The 20,000-nt window shown below is 42.5% G+C and overlaps 1 protein-coding gene across 11 annotated transcripts in view; it reads left to right on the plus strand.

Annotated features, from left to right (window-relative positions):
• Positions 1 to 20,000, plus strand: part of PROX1 (prospero homeobox 1) — a 57,665-nt gene that overhangs the window by 25,968 nt on the left and 11,697 nt on the right. For 10 of the 11 annotated variants that reach the window (XM_065589458.1, XM_065589453.1, XM_065589460.1 and 7 more), the window contains one exon: positions 1 to 86. This exon is cut by the window's left edge and continues 109 nt beyond it. In XM_065589458.1, coding sequence (XP_065445530.1) covers positions 1 to 86 — 86 coding nt within the window. Of the gene's footprint in view, positions 87 to 19,693; positions 19,799 to 20,000 lie in introns of all 11 variants that reach the window. The other variant, XM_065589461.1, reaches the window with a different exon arrangement.

The raw sequence follows: 20,000 nt of genomic DNA on the forward strand, positions 1-20,000 counted from the left end.
CAAGTACTGAAGATCTGTCTATAACCAGAGACTGCGAGCTATACAGGGCTCTGAACATGCACTACAATAAAGCAAATGACTTTGAGGTAGGCACTGATCTTTATTTTTGTGCATATATCTATAAACTAGATGATTAGTTAAAAAAACCAAATATGTTTAACTTTTTAATTGTCTTTGCGAACTGTCAAATCTGTACAGTTCCACATCTGTGAATGAAGCTAATGAATCTGTTTAGTTGTGTTAGCTGAATCCATAAGCCTAGCCAAGACTTGCCAAAAGATAAAACTTTCGCTATTCTGATAAGTTTCTCTGCTACAACTTTTTGAAGTTTCCTTTAGGGAAACTTTAAAGAAAGAAGTCATCACTTCCTGCTTTGAAAGCTCCATAACACTCTGATCAAACTCCTAAAAGGTCACCCTCTGTGTCGCCTTCTTTGATTTATACAAGTGACATGCATTTTGTTGTTGTTGTTGTTTTCAGAATTACAGTGTAAAATGACTATTACAAGAAATTGGTATCAGTTTATTGTTCTAATGGGTTTGTGGCTTTGATTAAGATTCTTGTTTACATGCCAACCTGGTGGCTCAGCAGCCTATTGTTATCATGAACATGCTGACCCTCTGCGATGCCACTGTAGCATGTTTCTCAGTGCTGATGGTGGCATTTTGCATTGTTCAGCTAGTCAGATGTAATGATGAGTTCAAGAAGAGTGCGGAAGGGGAGGGTCTGGGAGTTCCATTGCCTGATGCTGAAGTATAATGGCAGTGCACTGGTTTTTGCCCGTACCTTTTGCTTGGTACCAAGTAACACAAGAGGCCACGTTCCATAGTCAAAGGGACTTTTGTTGGCAAAAGGAGTACAGTCATTGGTCCAAAATCTCTCGTAGGTATTTTCTATACCACCCACTGCCACAGTATCTAAGCACCGCATCTGTAAGTAACTTGAAGAGGTCTCTAACCAAAGGTTTTCTGAGGCCTTTTCCTGTCCATTGTGTGTGCTCAGTTTTTGAGGAGAAAGTTTACATGGTAAAGAAGGATGAAGAAAGAGGAGAGAGGAGGGTGTTCCTTGAAAGATTTACCAATGGTTACATATGGGAATCATATCCAAACTTATTTGTATCGAGGTAGCACCTAGAAGCCCTAATTAGGGATCAAGCTCACTGTCATACCCATTTAAAAAAAGGAGTGTCCCTGCCCCTAAGTGTTAATCTAAGTATATAGCAAGATACAACAGAGATGGGGGGAATGTAAGGGAACCGTGAGATGAAGTGTCACTAACTTTTTTAATGTGTATTTTCCAATGCTAATGTAGTTTCCCGTACCTTTTATTGTCAACCATATTTTGGATTGCTGAACACAATGAAGACTGAATTGAGTTGCATTGTTTTACAATAGTTTTGTTTATACTTAAGGCCTAAGGAGTTTATTAATGCTTTACAATGTCTTAGTCACGAAGTTAGTTTAAAGTAGTAGTTTTAATGGATACAGTTAACTTTTTTGAGAAATATAGAGCATATATAAACCACAGGGAAATTCTCAAATAATCCTGAGAATGTAAATCTCACATGTAATACAGAGGTAATTTTTTATATGCACATCCAGTGATTAAAATCTAAAGATTAGATCTCTGAAAAGGGATCTAGTAATTAAGCAGGAGACAACTAAGAGCCTCTTCAAATGCTTCTTTCCCCAAGCAGGTAGGAAAAGACCCTTCATCTACCCAGTCTAATAGGAATTTCCTAGAACCCCATTTCTTGTTTTAGAGTTTGTCATACACTAAAGACCCAAAAGTGAGCTGATCATTAAACTGCATGGTGCAATCTTCAATGTAGTCTTATAACCTTACCTGATAAGTGCCAACTCACACCCCCACTAGCTGGAAAGCAAAAATGACAAGTACTGTAATGCTGAAATTGGATCCAAAGGGATTTAGCAAACTGAGCATTTGCCATATTTAGCATAATCAAAGTTCCTGCCTCATACTTCAGTGATGCTTTCCTGATCTTTTGATATGATTAAAGTCTGATAGTATGCTCTTCTTAAATCACCTATACTGCATTTCCTAACCCCTGATCCTTTATGTGTGAGTTTCACTTGCCAGCGGATACTTTAGCACACCCAAACAGACAATTAGGGAAAAAGTGATAAAACCAGGTGAATTTGGTTCTTCAGCCAGGCTGTGCCACAGATTTGCTCAGGAAACTCTAATACTGTGTTCCCTTCATAGTGCATTGGAAGTGTCAGCTTTTAGCAAAGTCAAATAAGATGCTTAACAAGCTACACGTCCTATCATTTTAGCTTTGCCATTGTAGCCTTGTGGCTCAGCGCCAGAGATAGATACAACACCTCCAGCAGGATACGACTTCCTTTTTTTTTTTTTTTATGTTGCATGGATTTGTTTCTGTATTTGTTTTGTCCTGTAAGGTCAATTGAAACAGAACATGCAGTAAGTATAGCTGTGCGGGGAAATTCAGACTGATAGAAAAATGGCAAATGTGATTTCTTCAGTAAAGGTGGGAAACGCTCACATTTGCCTGGGGCAGTTTTTTTTACAAATGAAAAGCAGTTCATCCTTCTTCCCTAAACCATAACGTATATATCACAACGTAGATGGAGCAGAAGGTCAGAAAGAGATGACAGCTTGCTGAGCCACTCCATATCTATGGTATTTCTAGGGAGCTGAGCACTATGATATCTGACTGCTGAATACAATAACTAAGATTCACGTACAGTTACCCGTATAGATTCCATTCCACTCTTTCTTAAAAAGGAACTTATCCTACTCCCCTTCAAAATCAGTCCCTATAAGATCACCAGAGCTCACTGTTACAACCATAGTGGGACATTGGTAGGCAAGGGAGATTACCAAGCCATTGGTGTAAAAGTGGCAAAAAGTTGAAACACAACTTGGTTTAAAATAGGCAAAGAATGTTGGCCTTCAGATGACATCTGGATTCCAGCTCCTCCATGGCTCTCACTTCTACTTCATTCCTGTTCACTTGTATAATTTTCCTTTAATATATATATATTATTCTCATATATTAAAGGGATTATAGTCTCCCCAGGACTCTGCATTCTCACTTCCCTTCAGGAGGCGGAGACTGACCCATTCTCAGTTCTGAAATTTCAGGTTATGTCTACACTGCAATGTAAGCTTGGGTTTAGTGGGACTCAAGTCAGCTGACCCACGTTAGGGAACCCTGGGCATCTACATTGTATTTTAACCCAATTTTATGACTTTTCTATCCCATGCTTGAAAGTAGGGCTTTGGCGACCACACTGAAGTACACAGACCCGAGTCAAAGTAACTATATCCCAGAGTTCCTAGCACCCTCTTCCTCCCAAAATGTAGTCGCTCTAGCCATAGGGCAGTGGTGCATTGTGCGAAAACTTCGCTGCCCGCCCTGTATGTTACCAGGAAGCTGCTTGCTTTGCAGATCACTTGATCAGTTCAGTCTCCATTGCAAACCCTGGAAGCTCTCTGATAGGGTACTTGCAGATTGGTGATCAGAAGGGAATGGGTTAATGTGGACCTGAGCTGCTGCTGTTTGCAAAGGGGAGTGGCTTCCGCTTTCAGTAGAGTGGATTACAGATTTTGGGATAGAGAGGACTAGCAAAGTTGTCCCATGGAACTGTGAGATGCTTCCAGCTGATTCCCAGGACCCAAGTCTACACTGCAAAGCAATAGGTCTCAGACCCTGGGTCCCAGCTTAACTCGAGCTCGGACCTTCCAGCCCTGCAGAGTCCTGGGACTCTGGGTCCAAAGGGTTAGCACAGTTGCAATGTAGATGCAAGGGGTGGGGTAGGATTGAGCCCAGGATTAAGCACAGGTTTACATTGCAGTGGAGACATACCCAGAGAAACCTCTCTCCTAGCAATAGGTGTTCTGGTTGTTGCCCTTCCACCTACATCTTACCTTTTCTAAGACATCCTGTGTGTAGCAAACAAATAAACACCAAAGTGAGCTGTTAAAAACTGTCTCTCTGAGCTCTGCTTGCATGTTGTTTCACAGCAATTCACCTCGTCTTGCAGAGGTACAGATGCAAGTGGATCAAAATGGTGAAACTTCTGCCAAGTTGCATTATTTTTGTGAATAAACTATATGTAATTCTGCTACAATGAAGGATGAAGAGACCAATGCCTTTTTTCACAGCATTGGTTATGGCGTATTTGTATGTAGGAGTCTGCAAAGCACAATTGTCAGTTTAGAAACCGAAAAAGCTTGTTAAGAGGTTCACTTTATTTTATGTGGGAAAATGGTATGAAGTCAGGGAAAACCTAATTAATACCCTGATGTTGCAAAGACACTTTGCTTAAGTGCTGACACTGTACATTAATCCCATTGGGTATGTATACACTGCAATAAAACATCTGTGATTGGCCCGGGTCAGCTGACTCAGGCTTGTGGGGCACGGGCTGCAGGGCTATAAAATTGCAGTGTAGACGCCTGGGCTCAAGGACCCTCCCTACTCATGGGGTCCTAGAGCCTGGGCTCCAGCCCAAGCCCGGATGTCTACTCTGAGATTTTATAGCCCGATGGCCTGAGCCACGCGAGTCGGAGTCAGCTGACCTAGGCCAGTCGCGGGTGTTTTATTGCAGTACAGACATACACAGTGAAATCAATGGGAGTTTGTTTTTGTTTATTTACAAAAAAAATAAGAAAGCATATATCTAAGTGTAATGTCAACAGACCCCGGTCGTTGTCGGGCGGGATCAAACTGGGGACCTCTGAGTTCAGTGCATGAGCTTCTACCATATGAATTAAAAGCCAACTGGCTGTAGAACAGACTCATTTTATCTCTTTCTCTAAGTTGTCTCAGTGCCACTAGATGGGACAGAACACCATACCCAGGAGGTGTGTGGGTTACGTGCTTCCCCTAGCTGAGGAAGTGCATCCTGAGCTTCAGAGACTTCCCAGTTGAAATCCCAGATGAGCCCCCACTTGTAACACTGGCAAACCCTGGATATCGGCGGGCGGGATTGAACCGGGGATCTCTGGGGCATCAGTGCATGAGACTCTACCACGTGAGTTAAAAGCCAACTGGCTGTTAGCTAAGGCTGTAGAGCAGACTCATTTTCTCTCTCTCTCTAAGTTGTCTCAGTGCCACGAGATGGGACAGAACACCACATCCAGAAGGTATGTGGGTTACATAAGCATCAGAAGAACAATTCAGAGAAATGCCAGTGGCCCAAATTTTCCCAAGGGACTAGTGATTTTGGGTGCCTCAGTTTTTGGGTGCTCAACTGGAGATACCTTAAAGGGCCCTGATTTTCCAAAAGTGCTGTCCTACCCATAGTCTGAACATCAGGCCTATTTAAAGCATCTCCAAATGGGCACCCTAAATAAATAGTAATTTTTGAAACTCCTGGATACTAACATTCTCATTTTAGAAGTCCATATTCTTTCCTACTTGCATGAGCATGACTCTTCTTGACCTCAATTGATGTGCATCAAAGGAGCAATTAACCCTTAATGTCTGATTCTCATTTACACTGAGGTAATTTTACAGTGTTTTTGCAATCTTATAGGGGCTTTAAAGCAAGATTTATACCCCCTTTAAGGCCCTTGTACACAATTAGGGCAATGTAAAGAGGCCCTAGTATAAGTGGAAATCAAGCCCTATAATTTGCAAACTTCTCACTTGCCCCCTCATCTATTTGAGATGCTGCACAGAGGCAACCTGTATGTTTCTAATGTGTTACCAGAAGCAGGTGACAACAGTCTTCTTTATGTATTACTCTCCCCTGGCGTTCTAGTCAACTTTAAACCTCCTTACTCAGCAGCTCTATTAGTTATAGCATACCAGGACCTTTCTAGAAAGAAAGAAAGAAAGAAAGAAAGAAAGAAAGAAAGAAAGAAAGAAAGAAAGAAAGGAAAAGGCAGAAGACTTATTACTTACAATATGCAGAAAGGGAATAGAAAACTTATTTTGCAGTTTGTGAATACCAAGCATTGTAAGAAAGGTTTATTATTGTCATTCCTTTAAAGGAAACTTGGAGCCCACGTATTTAGATAGATTCCCCCCCACATACACACAAAAGGAGAAATGTCATTAGAAATACCGGTCTCTTAATTGTTTTCATTGACATCCCAGGGCTTTTTTGTTTAAAAAGAAGAAACCTGCTTAAGGAGGCACTTTTGTGAAAGAATTCTATTTCCCTTGCAACTTTCACAGGAGATGAAATTTATTTGCAAATTAAGTTACAAAATTCAGGTGCCTATAGAATGTGCAAGCATTGTACGTACCATTTGGTTGCTACTCGTTAATCCGCTTCTTGTTTAGTTGAATTGCAAACTACAACTTGAAGGGAAACTTGAAGAGAAAAATCACCAAGCTTGGAGATAGAAAACTCTGTCTCACAACTACACTTCATTTTTATATTTATTTCCTTTAGGTTCAAGATATTCATTGGTATAATGAGGCTAGCCCATTGATTTATTATCTGTTTTTTTTTTTAATGTCATTACATTTTAGCTCCCTCTGCCTTTTTGTCATTGGGTTACATTTAAGCACAGCAAGATCAACTTTAAACCTCCTTACTCAACAGCTTTATTAGTTATAACATACCATGACCTTTCTCGACATTCTTAAAGAAAAAGATACAGTGTAATGTCACTTTACTTTGCTTATTGTTCTTTGTTGAGATGAACAAAGCATTTTCTACAGTGGCTATAGCACATAATTATACAGCTTTCAATAGCGGTGTCTTGGCACATATCAAAGTTCAGAAGAGCCTTTAGAAAAAAAAAGATGTTTTGTGACAGCCTAGGGAGGGTCTCATCTTTCCTTCAGAAAATAGTTCAAGGCTCTTCTGTCAAGCTTCCCTACTTAGAGCTTTTTCTCCTCCTGCTTCATAAAGTTTAAAGGGGATTCAGTGGAGTTCTATGATCTATTTCCTTTGAAAGATTGTTCCTTTGCACAGAGAAGTCCTTTGACTTCAAGAGTTCACAGATTCATGTCTTTAGGTATCATATGTCTGACCTTATCAGTTACTCTATTTAATGTAGCAGAAAAAGTCTCAACTCTTTGTGTTTGTCTGTTTTGCCTCTGTGAAATGATTTGGTGAAAAGACCATCCTTTTTAACACACCACTGAGAGGCCGTTTCTGACTGTAACCTACCCTGTGGCTCTTCTAAAAAAAAAATTGTCCTTGTGTTTTGTGTATGGATGATTTCACAGTGAGAATAGAATTCTACAAGGACAGACACACATTAAAAAAAAAATCTTTTGCTCTTTTTTTCCTAAATGATCTATTGGCTATTTTGGTGGTTGCTACTCTGGTTCCCCAACAGGCACAACCATTTAACAAACACAGAGATAGCGGCTGGAGTGCTGGGCCAGCAGTAGGTTTTCCCTTGCTTCGACCTACCCCAAAGGCCTTCATAATTAATTGTCCTTCAGAGATGAGGAAAGTTCAGAGACAGTGTGTGTAGCGATGTCTATTGTCTGACATTCAGTTCTCCTTCCCTCAGCTCTTTTTCTTCATTCCACAAAGGGTTATCAATAGGAGCAGAGAGCAAGCTCTCTTCTAACAGCTGCTGGTGATGGTTGTATCTTTCTGTGGAACATATTGTATTCAGCCATCTATGGATTAAATGGCTAAAAAGTTCTAAAAACCTTTTCAAACTAGCATGTTTATTTCATCTAGATTACACAGCTATTTAGCTAATTAAAAACTTCTTCAGACCCTCTTATTTTTTCTTTGAATGGAAGATTAAAAAAGTATTATCAAACAATTCCAGGGTAATTTTGGTCAATACCTGAAAAATTTTCTCTCCATGTCCGCTTTGATCAATTTCCTTCTCCTCTGCCCAAAATAAGCATTGATTTTGAGAGGGGAGAAGGATGCTTAATGGAATATCCATAAAAGAAAACATTGGTGTAAGCGCCAACAGAAACAAACACTTGCCCATTTTTTTTTAAAAAAGCTATTACAATGCCAATAACTTCAAAGGGCAAAGAAGCTGGAGTTTTCTTAACAGATTATTAACATTGTTGCACCTTCTGTGATTAAATTAGAATCCTCTGTGGCATAATTATTAAACTTCATATACAACAGAACAAAATTACATACATGCTTCCTTGTTTTCCCTAATGATATGCTAAACAAAGATATGGTGCAGTTAGCAGATATGCGAGAAGTACAGTCAAATTAAAGCTGTTTATTAACAATCGTTACGTTACTGTTCCAGTTAATAGGGTGAAGCCAAAAAAGACAAATATAATCATTCTTCTGCTGAACAGTTTAACTAGCAAATTAGGGAGGTTTTTAATTTACTAAAACAGTATCAATGTTCTTCATAGACATAACTATACGAGTTAAAGAAGAATAGCCTCATCAAAATGTTTTCTGGGCTCCATGGCACTTCCTTTATGTTAAGGAGACCTGCAGAACAACCCAAATCAATTATTATATTGATTAAGTTGTGCAAGGCATTTTGCAACAGGTTTTCTGTATTTAAGAAGAAACTGCATATGAGGTACACACAGCTAATACAGTAATGCAAAAACGGTCATAAAAAATTAAAGTTATTCTTATGAATCTTTCATTAGAAGCGATGAAAAGGGACACTGGTGAAGCCAGTTCTTTGTTCTGAGCTACTCTGATAGGAGCTGATCCTGCAAACAGTCCTGCACTTTAGGAGCTTTACGCATATGAGAAGACCCTCAGCTCTTTGAGTAAAGAGCTTGTTGATAACTGTTTGCCAGATTGGGTCCAAAGATTGCTTCCCAGTGTTGTTTCACTTTCTCAAACAGATGTTCCCTTTAAAAATTGACAAAAGTAACGTTAAAAAAAAAACCACCCACACAACCAGACATCTGTACCAAGACAAGCACCTACCTTATGCAGAAAGAGCTGTTTTTAGGTGTTTTAAGGCTACTTGGAGCTTTTCAGATTACTCCCCACTGCAAATAACATGTTAAGTACCGAATTGCCCTAAGCACTGTTTTATTCCTGATCAATAAAATAATAATTTTGTATTTTAATGTGCAAAATATTTTGCTTTTGCTTTTCTAGCTTTGTTCATGGAGAGCGATGAACCAAATATATACCTCTCCTTGTTTGAGTTTTTAATATTATTTTGGGGAAAAGCCAGAGATAGTTCCAGCTCTCTGTTTTTTACAATTATTTACTGATACCCCCTTCTTTTTGTCCTTTCCTTCTCTCCCCCCTCCCCAAAATTGGCAAACTCTTCAGACTCCTACTGCCATTTCATTTTGCATTCAACAAGGGGTAGGGGGAATTGAAATGTCAACTGGAGACTGAGAAAAGCTCCAATTTATAGTGCTTTAGCCTTGCACAATTCAAGATTTCTTTTGGTAGCTGCACACATTATACCCCACATCGCTCAACTCTCTTGGGGTGGTGGCAGTAGTGAGGAACGGCTATTTCTTCCTCTGTGTGTACTACAGGCCTCTAAAGACTCTTATTTATTCTCTCCCATGTCACCTTGTGTACAGTCTGGTCTGTGACACTGATGGTGATTATGTCATTATTTTGCTCTGGGGGCTTTGGCACATCTGCAGAGCTGATGCACATCTTCTTTGTTACGCTGGCATACGTCCCATATCGCAAATGCTTCATTAGCCTTACTGCCTGCCTCCTTGCCAGACAAGAATGCCCAAATCCAGGCTTCTTTTTTTGCTCTGTTCTTTTGTGTCTATGATGAGCCTTTATTCATCTTCCTAGTTCTTCCCTGTTTTCCATTTTCCTATGTGAAACTAAATTCTATATGTCCTCATTTCTCCCAGATCATCCTAGATTGTAATCCCTTTTAGCCCAAACTGATCCCTCACAACCTTTATGACTTTTCATTCATCCCTGAAAATAAGTAGACTAGGAACATTTCAAACTTGCAGTTGCAGGGAACCAATTCATTGTGTGTTAGGTCTAGATGTACGTTCCTACTATTGGTATCAGGTAATAGTTATGTCATACAGTTTTTCTCCAGTCTCTTTTATATTACATGTTAGCTACGTTTCATTCAAAACTTTTGGAAAGTAGTGATGAATTGTTTTGAACAGGGAACTATTCTTGCAATCACTGTCTAGCTGATTGAGGATTCCGAAATGCAAAGTGTGTTCTTACCACAGCTTCATATTAAAAAATTGTGCATGTTCTGTACTTCACGATTATAAAAACCAAGGCAAACATTTTCTCCTCAAAACTATATTTTAGCTGTTCTACACAAATCACATAACAGAGTGGATAGAGCTGCTTTTAAGCAGGTGGATTAGCTACTCAGTTATAACCATTCATTTTCCTGGGTTTAACTCATTCACATCATATTTAAACTTGGGGTGAGATCTTCAGCTGGTGTAAATTGGCTCCCAAAGTCAATGGAGCTATGTTGATCCATGCCAGCTGAGAATCTGGCCTTATGTAATATTAGTGTAAACTCAGATGAAGTTTTTGGTTTTTAAACTAATATTAATTTATAGAACTCTTTTACAGTTTTAGAAGACTAAAAATTAAATATAGATCTGGCTTTAGAGTCTCTTGCTCTTTACCTGTAATGTATGTTAACACTCCCCTGCATGCACACAGCAAGAGACCCACACAGCTGATACATTTTCACTGAGTTGCATGGGGTTATACTTAGGGCTCTACCATATTCATGGCCATGAAAAATGCGTCACGGACCGTGAAATCTGGTCTCCCCCATGAAATCTGGTCTTTTGTGTGCTTTTACCATATACTATACAGATTTAACAGGGGAGACCAGCGTTTCTCAAATTGGGTCCTGACCCAAAAAGGGGTCATGGGGGGGAGGGTCACAAGGTTATTTTAGGGGGTGTCACTGTATTGCCACCCTTACTTCTGTACTGCCTTCAGAGCTGGGCGGCCGGAGAGTGGCAGCTGTTGACTGGGAACCCAGCTCTGAAGGCAGTGCCCCGCCAGCAGCAGTGCAGAAGTAAGGGTGGCAATACCATACTATGCCATCCTTATTTCTACACTACTGCTGGTGGTGGCGCTGCCTTCAGAGCTGGGTTCCCAGCCAGCAGCCGCCGCCAGCAGCAGTACAGAAATAAGGGTAGCAGTACTGCAACCCCCCCTACAATAACCTTGCAGACCGCCCACAACTCCTTTCTGGGACAGGATCCCTACACTTACAACACCATGACATTTCAGATTGAAATAGCTGAAATCATGAAATTTACAATTTTTAAAATCCTATGGCTGTGAAATTGACCAAATGGACGGTGAATTTGGTAGGGCCCTAGCTATAACTGTATGACTCCCTTGGACTTTAATGCACACTCCTCTCCTGTAGGTCTTTGAACTGTTATCCCTAAGTGTGTCAAGTATTTAACGCATCATCACTATATTGTGAAATGGCAGTGTGGTGTGTTTGGGAAATAGCAACTAATCATACAGCGCAGATAATTTCTATAACTTTTGAAAACCATGAGAGCGACTCGGCATCACCATAAATGATGTCAACACTTCCCTCTGACACATCTGCCCTCTGTGCCCCCTGCCCTGTTACAAAGCTGATGCCAGGCATGACTGAGATGGTAAAGCAACAGCGTTGCAAGTTTATTGTGACTTCATTGTTATGTCATCATAGTGTGAGATCATCATAGCACCATTATTTCAAACAATACGCTGTATGGACACAATTCCCTCCAGTTATAGGTCCATAGGTCCCCACCCATTATGAGGCCATGAGGAGGTGACTGCTGGGCAAAACCATTATAAATGATGTCCATGAAAGGCCCATACCATGTGCCAGTACAAGATATAATACAGCCTAAAAAAATGAAGCTGTAGTACGCTGATATAATATTAAAGTGGCAACATTTCCCTACAAGATTAAGAAAAACAACACTAAGGCTATCACAGCAGCTGGAGAATCAGCTCTATCTAGGTGCTTACGTGGGCCCCATCACTATAGTACCTGAGTACCTGCCAAGTATTTAATAATAGGAAGAACAATCTCTCTCTCTTCCTTGCCAGCTTGTATGAGGACTAGCTCAATTAGCATGTGTGTGTGAGAGAGAGAAAGGCACAATGGGAAGAGCTTTTTGAGAGAAAGCAAAGTTAAACAGATAAGTTTTCCATTTCGTTCTAAACAGGGCGAGGTACATGGTCATTCTGAGCTCCTGGGGGAGTCCGTTCCCTTGGTGAGGACCGGCTTATTTAAAAGTTTCACCTCCTGAGCTCATGAGCCTCCCCTAGGGGTGGATAGTTAAATGGTCCCAGTGTAACGGAACTGTCGTGATGGTCTCTCAGGTAGCTAGGGCCAGACCAGTGGAGGAGTTCGACCTTGAACTCAGTTCTGTATTTATTAGGGAGCCAGCGTAGAGAGCAGAGGACCAGGGCAGTATGCGTTGCCAAACAGACGGTCTGCTGCATTGATCAGGACTTGCAGGAGAATGATGACGTAGACACGTGAATGGATTTAAAGCAGCAGGCCACAACTTTATTAACTTTAATATTAAAGGAGAGGCTTTTAACTAGAAGACATCAACTGGGCCTTGGAGGGGAGGCGTTGAATGGCCTCAGGCCATGAAACCAAGCATATGGGCTGGTTCTCTTAGACAAACCCTTGCTATTCAGTTCCCCATTCAGCCCAATGCAGAATCCCATCGCCTTCCTCCTGCAAGGAGCAATGAGGGGACAGACAAGGGGAAGTGCAGTCTGTGAAGACTTCAGACCTCCTTTTGCCTCACAGGTTCACCAATCCCTGGGCCATGTGCTTGCGTTTACCTGAGGAGCTGTCTCCTTGAAGCTTCCTATCTACATTGGGCACCAGCCACAAGTTGCAACAACATTTATTACCCCCCACCTCTTTTATTTATTTATTTTGAAGTGTCGTCTCCCTTGTCTTTACCCTCCTACCAGCTCCCCAGTCTTGCCCACCAAGAAAACATTCCTTTCTGACCCCAAATACCTTAGACCTACAGCAATCCCTGGAAACCCAGCTTGGACAACTGCACCAGCTACAGGGCAGATTGGCTGGGACAGCTTTCCGAGCAAGCATGGCTGCCGGGTGCGCAGGAATCCTTAAACACAGGGGTTCACTGGAGCTAATCAGCTTCCTCACGCTCCATCCCCATCCCCCCGTCCCCAACTGATCAATGGGTGGCGTGGGGAGGTAGAGCTCTGCTTCACTCTCTCCACCCAGGCATGACCCCCACCTGTATTCTGAGCAGGGAGACAGGCACATTTTCCCTACACTCCAGACATTCCCCTGCCCAGCTGATTACAGACCACCTGCCCCCAAGCCCCACATACTAAGACAAAAAGAGCCATTTCAGGGCCTGGGACTTAATTCCTAGAGCAGGGGTAGGCAACCTATGGCACGCGTGCCGCCTTCAGCACGTGAGCTGATTTTCAGTGGCACTCACGCTGCCCGGGTCCTGGCCACCAGTCTGGGGGGCTCTGCATTTTAATTTAATTTTAAATGAAGCTTCTTAAACATTTTTAAAACCTTATTTACTTTACATACAACAATAGTTTAGTTATATATTATAGACTTATAGAAAGAGACCTTCTAAAAACATTAAAATGTATTACTAGCACGCGAAACCTTAAATTAGAGTGAATAAATGAAGACTCGGCACACCACTTCTGAAAGGTTGCCGACACCTGTCCTAGATAGACCAAAGAAAAAACAGATTACAAATATTTTCTCATTATTCCTGGGCAGAACTGCCTATATTACGGTTTTATACTGTGTAATATGTACTCTGTAAATGGAGGGATATAAACCTTTGATGTGTTACTGCAGTGTTAAAGATCCATCCACTAAGCCGAATACTGGCCAGCGTAGGGACAGTAGAGTAACCATACTATAAAGAGGTGTACCTACTGCACATGCTGCAAAAGCACTTTTAACTGTGCACTTCGATTTTATCCACCAGCTCCCGCAGCAGAATTCCCCTATGCATGGTAATAGATCTGTGCAGGGACCTGTTACTGGTGAAAAAGGCACATGCTCTTCAGCATCCAGGCCCTGTCGCCTGCCCTTTCTGTCCCAGCATAAAACACTCATGTGTTGCTACTATCCCAGAAAACCTGCAGAGCAGCCTATCTGCAGTTACTGTAATGGAGCTGGAATTGGGTGTTCAGTCTCAACCTCATATTCACTCTTCTGGGCACAGGTGTTCTTTGGTGTCTGTGTCTAGTACCTGTCAGAATTTGGCAGCATGGTATGTAACATTGCCAAGCATTGTAGGAGATGCCTCTGAAAGCAGACCATGTTTAGTCACAATGGGGCTGAGTTAAAGGGTTAGTAAGTCAGAACAGTCTTGCATTTATTGGTTTTATTTCTCATTCAAGGGCAGGCTAATGCAACTTTGTGTGTGTGTGTGTAAAAGTAACCAGGCATATACTTTTTTCCTTTTACTCCTCAACATATATTAAACGCCAAAACATCTTAAACTATAGGAATTCATTAGTGATTTTTCCTTACTATTACAATGCTATTAATGATGCACGAGGTCAAGAGCTATCCATTGTAAATCCCTATACTCGTACACTTCTAACTCAGCAGGAAAACCAAAAGAAAAATTCCCCAGAATGCAACTTGATAGCCTGGAAGTAAAATGTTTTAGAGATCTTGGTCCGGAGGAAAGGGGAGAGGGAAGGAATTTGAATATTTTAAGAGGTGAGAGATCAAAATCATTGTAATTTAAGATCCTCTTTTGTCTGTTTGAAACTTCAATTTTTTTTTTTTTAAATGTTTGCACCACACCGTGGCATGACTGCATTTCAGGGGTGGCTAAAGTACTCCTCTGTCTCATGAGTTCTCAACCTGGGGGATAAGATTCCCAGGGTGGGGGTCAGAAATAGGTGTCAGGGGGTCAGGACTACCCTGCCTTTCACATATTGCTAAATGGGAATTGGGTCCCAGCTAGATCCCTTCTAGATGGAAGGGGTGTTGCATTATAGAATAGCTGCCCTAACCATCCATCCCCGGCTTGTGAAATGTACGTATCAGTTTAGTATCTATGTGCTATGTATTGTGTCCCTATGTGGAGCCTGTAAAGTACTTTGGACTCCTTCTGTGTGAAAAAGCTTCATTTAAATGTAAGTGATTAAATCTAGTGTATTCCACAGTATTCATTTTCACTGCACCACCACTTTTGCTTCTCTGATGTTATCAGACATCTCAGCACTCTGTCCCTTCCTTGTGAGAGCAAGGCTTTCTTTCCCCTGCTATAAGCTGTGGTGGCGGCATCAGGCTTACTAATAGCATTGTGGTCCAGGTTTAATGCCTCAACACTTTTGCATGGCAGTGGGGGAGGGGTTTGATCCTCACTTCAGCCAGGCATTTTTAAATGATTTTAGGGATGTACGTTAAAGGGTTTGTTCAGCTGTGTGTTTTATTCGTGGTTTATTAGGTAAAAGGAAAGAATGCAAATGCAGCAGTAAGCAACAAAATAAAAAAAGACAATTTTTCTTTTTCAAACTTGGCTGACATGGGGCTAGAACTCTTCACTTCTCTGTAACAGCAGCTGGGGTACTAATCACTAGCATCAGCAGTTCAGTGTTAAATCTGCCCCTTCAGCACCACTACACCACAGGAACCCTTGTGATGCTGGTGGGAGGGTCACAGTGGTGGGGAGGGTGACCACATTGAAATCACTGTGATTCTTACCCCAAATGAGTCTCCCAACCGGAGAGAAACACAGTGCCCACAAGTGTGGAGCGTTTCTAGATCGCTGTGGCTGTTTCCCACCCCTAGCTAGGTGCCTTCAGTGCTAGAAGGAAGCGTACTCTGTGATTCTAGTCCAGGGGTTCTTAAACTTCATTGCACCGTGACCCCCTTCTGACAACAACAATTACTATCTGGCCCCAGGATGGCCCTGGACCCCAGCAAGTCTAATCCAGCCTTGGCAAACCCATTAAAACAGGGTCACAACCCACTTTGGGGTCCCGACCCACAGTTTGAGAACCGAGCTACAGAAACACTTACACTGAAAGTGCTGCAGGCGCAAATTTGAGTGAGACTCAAAGACTGAATGCAATGATAGTGTGGACTGCCGACTGCCATGAGGCCCCGTGCCACCTCCAGTGAAGAAGTCACTGAGATTAATGCCGAGCTCCACCCTAATCTGAGAAAAGGAGACGACTGGGGGACATGATGTGCCCAATAATTTAAGTATTATTCATTTGTATTTTTAAAAGAAAAATGCCCTTTACAAATATCTCCCTCTCCTCATAAGTGATAATGGAAGAGGCATTAGCCTTTCCATGGCCTGAGCCAACCTATTTTTTTCCTAAGAGGGGTCCAGAATGTTCAGCCAATTGAGTGATCTAATTAGCTGAAAATTGTTAATTTCCTTTACCTTATAAAGCACCTAATGCAGAAACTGTTAAATAATGTTAAGTGTCAGACTTAAACTGAGAACATTGGGCCATATGCTGCCCCAGCTTGCGCGCCAAAAAGTGTAGCAACTTACTCCAAAACCTGCCTCCAAATTTTCTGTGTAAGCCAAGGCCTCCTGTTGGTATGCTGCCACACCAACTCACAGCACAAAGATGGGCCCACGCAGCCGTTCTACTTCCTCCAAAAAAGAGGGGGGTGGTTTGAAAAATGGAGGAGGAGTCGGGGCAAAGGCAAAGCACTCCATCAGCTACCCTGGAAAAACAAGAAAACCGATTGCAAAGGAGCACTGCTTTGAGCAGCATTCACCTGGTAGTGACAGAAATCTACACTTTACAGCTACAAACTATACGAGGCCGGCTCTTGTTCCCTGCACTGCATCTTGTTCCCTGCATTGCACTGCATCGATCTGTGGATAGATCTGCCCCGATCCATTCAGAAAGGTGGGTCTGCCTCCATGGCACCATGCAGCTTGTCCCACTAGGGCTCCCTCTGCAGCCCAAGGGATCCACAAGTAGGAAGGGGCTGGTGAAGGTAGCTACAGTCTCCTCTCCATCCTGCATGAAATCTGCCTAAAAATTCACGCAGCCTAGAGGTGGCATTAACTTTTGGTTGACCCCATCTTTGCTGTAGCTCAGGGGTATTCCAGATAGAGCTGCAGGCGAGTGGATTGGAAAGGAGTAGGGAGCCCAAAACTCACCATGGAGGAGACAGCAGAGCCGCAGGATTTGGCTGCCAAACCTGCAGCCTGGCACTCTTGGTGGGGGCAGTGGAATGGAGGGAATCTGGCCAAATGCTGCAGCAAGGGGAGCCTCATAGTTTTCATTCGGCACCTTCCTCGGGAGCCTGAGGAGTCCAGTTATTTTTTTATTTGTATCGTGGGGCCCATTGTGCTAGGTGCTGCACACACACCTATAAGAAAGACAAAACAATCAATCAGACAACCCATTCCGGTCCCAAAGAGCATAGAGTCTGAGAATGCGATGAGAAGGAATAGGTGGGTAAATCAGACAAGTGTGAGCATATAGTACAAGCAACGCAAACCTCTTTGTTTGCTATAACAAGCGGCGGCAGCCCAGTAAGATCCAGCCCCAGAATCACACTGGATGAACAGGGCCACCCAGGGGGGCGGAGGGGGCAAGTGGGCAATTTGCCCCAGGCCCCGCAGGGGCCCCCACGAGAATATAGTATTCAATAGTATTGCAACTTTTTTTTATGGAAGGGGCCCCCGAAATTGCTTTGCCCCAGGCCCCCTAAATCCGCTGGGCGGCCCTGTGGATGAATAAGCACACAGGCAGGGCCAGCACAACCCATTGGTCGCCTAGGGCACTACAATTTGGGGGCGGCGACCGTGGCGGTATTTCGGCGGCAGGACCTTCCGCCGCCTCTGTGGGGGGCGGCATTTCGGGGCAGGACCTTCCGCCGCCTAGGGCAGCAGAAAAGCTGGCGGCGCTCCTGCACGCAGGGGCGCCATCTGCAAAGGGTGGGGTGTGCGGGCTTTATCTCTGACTGCAAGGGGTCCAGAAGAATTGGTTGGCCATTTCCATACTCTGTGGCTCCTTGTTGCAGATTCGGCCACGTGAGTAGCAGCCGTGTCATGCGCGATGGGTGGGGAGTCAATGGCAGCGGTAAGGTGGCCTGGTGAGCACCGGGGAAGGGTTTGCCCTCCACACAAATGCCCTGGTGGGTGTCGTACCATTTCCCGACGCATATTGATACATATTTAGAGGCTCACTCGCCCGGCAGCCTCCACGAATGCCCTTCCTCTAAGGGATGATGGATGAGGAGCCCTCTGGAATGGCCTACATGCAGTTTCCCAAGTCTTTCTTCTCTTTTTGTGTGTTTTTCTCCCCGCAAGGGGGTGGATTATGATTCTAAATCGTACCCTTTATGCTGAATCTCATCACTGCTGTCAATTTAAGTCAGATATTAACCTTACGTCCCTGTGGGCACTTGTGTGTATTGTTCATCCTTTTTAATATTTTTCCTCAGAGGAGCCATTTCCATTGAATCATCTTTTATTGCTACTATACCTTTGCTTGCGCAGACTGGTATGTGCACACTTAAAAAGCTGTTTCATTTGGAGCTACGCACACCCAGAGTACTCCCTCAATGGCAGACTCTTAATCCTGGAGAGGGTCTAATAGATACTGTTTACACCTTCTGTTTGGGTTAAGAAGCTCCCTGTGGAGCCCCTCACTGCTGCCACTATATAGCTCATCCAACTCGAGAAGTTATCCAGCTTCCCGCTCACCCCCTCCAACCTGTTTACCTCCCATTAGTATGACCGTGGGGGGTGCAGCTCTGCACCGGGAGCAGCTTTCACCAGCTGAAGACCTCTGATCCCACGTCCACTAGAGATTTTGGCTTTTCTGTTTGGCAAAACGACTTGTTGCCCACCAGGTCGGCATGAATAAAGATATTTTTAAAATCCGTAAAGTCCTGCTATTGAAAAAAAAACAACCCATTGCTGTCTTTCTGGATAATTTAACCTCTCCTGGCAGGCTGACATGTTGAGTGCTCTGTGCTGCCCTTATTTATTTCTGCTCATAATTAGACTTTAAAGAAAAAAACCCACCCACGCACCAAGAATTCTACTTTATATAAAATTTGAAAGCAAAATCAATCCTGACCCAATCTTATCATTTTTAAAGTATGTTTATCCAGCTTTGTAGTAGGAACAAGCAGGCTGTTGAAGGCCACATAGTTTTCAAACCTTGGTTGCAACACGTTACCCCATTTTGAAACCGTCTTTATCTACCCGAGAAAACTAAAATCTGTTTGACAGAGTAGCACTCCAGCCAGTTTATCTTGCAATATGCCTTTAGCTCACAGAGCCTATTGATTTCCTTAAATTAATGTTTACAGAATGCTACTGAATTTCACTCAACAGGACATTGTTCTTTTGAAGCTTTGTAAAATATGATACAGAGTGTTATTGCCATTTGTTCCACTGCTAAGACTGATGAAACATTTATTTTTTTAAGTGTAGCCTTGAACTATAGCTGTTTCCTACAAGTGTGTTTACTCTTGGAACATTAGTAATATGACACACTACCAGACTCTGGCACAATACTTTGGTCAGACCACAGGCAAACTCTTTAGGTACAGTATGGCTAATCTAATCATAAAAATGGACCTGAAGTTTAACACAGACTAGACATCGACAGTACGAGAAAAGGTTTCAAGTATAGCCCAGCTGTCCCTGTCTGAAGAATCTTCAGATTCGTTCGGTGCAGCCTAGCAGTTGTCTGAAGCTGTTACAATGTCAGAACTGTTGTATTGGGCTTGGTACTTCTAAACACAGGAACAAGTTTTTAAAGTCGCTGATCTTTTTTTTTCTAATTTTCAGATAAAAAGTTTTAAAGACTCCCGCAGCACAGGTCAAAGGCTTCATGCCTTAAGCTCTGAAGAGGATTTAAAAATCTGATCTAAGAAGCACATGAGTAATTCTAATGTTAGTTCAGTTTTTGGCAGTTTAGTAAACAATGATTCCTATTAACTGTCATTGAAATTTTAATATAAAACGAAGCCATTCATCTCCTGTTGATTTTACTAATATTTTTCTGAAACTTAACTAGAATCATTTGTTTGTTCAACAAATCTACATGGTGCGGCACATATGTATGTGCAAAACAGGGCCTGATTCTGCCACCTTC

The sequence above is a fragment of the Chrysemys picta genome, chromosome 3, assembly GCF_011386835.1.
Source record: "Chrysemys picta bellii isolate R12L10 chromosome 3, ASM1138683v2, whole genome shotgun sequence".
NCBI classification, from domain to species: Eukaryota; Metazoa; Chordata; order Testudines; family Emydidae; genus Chrysemys; species Chrysemys picta.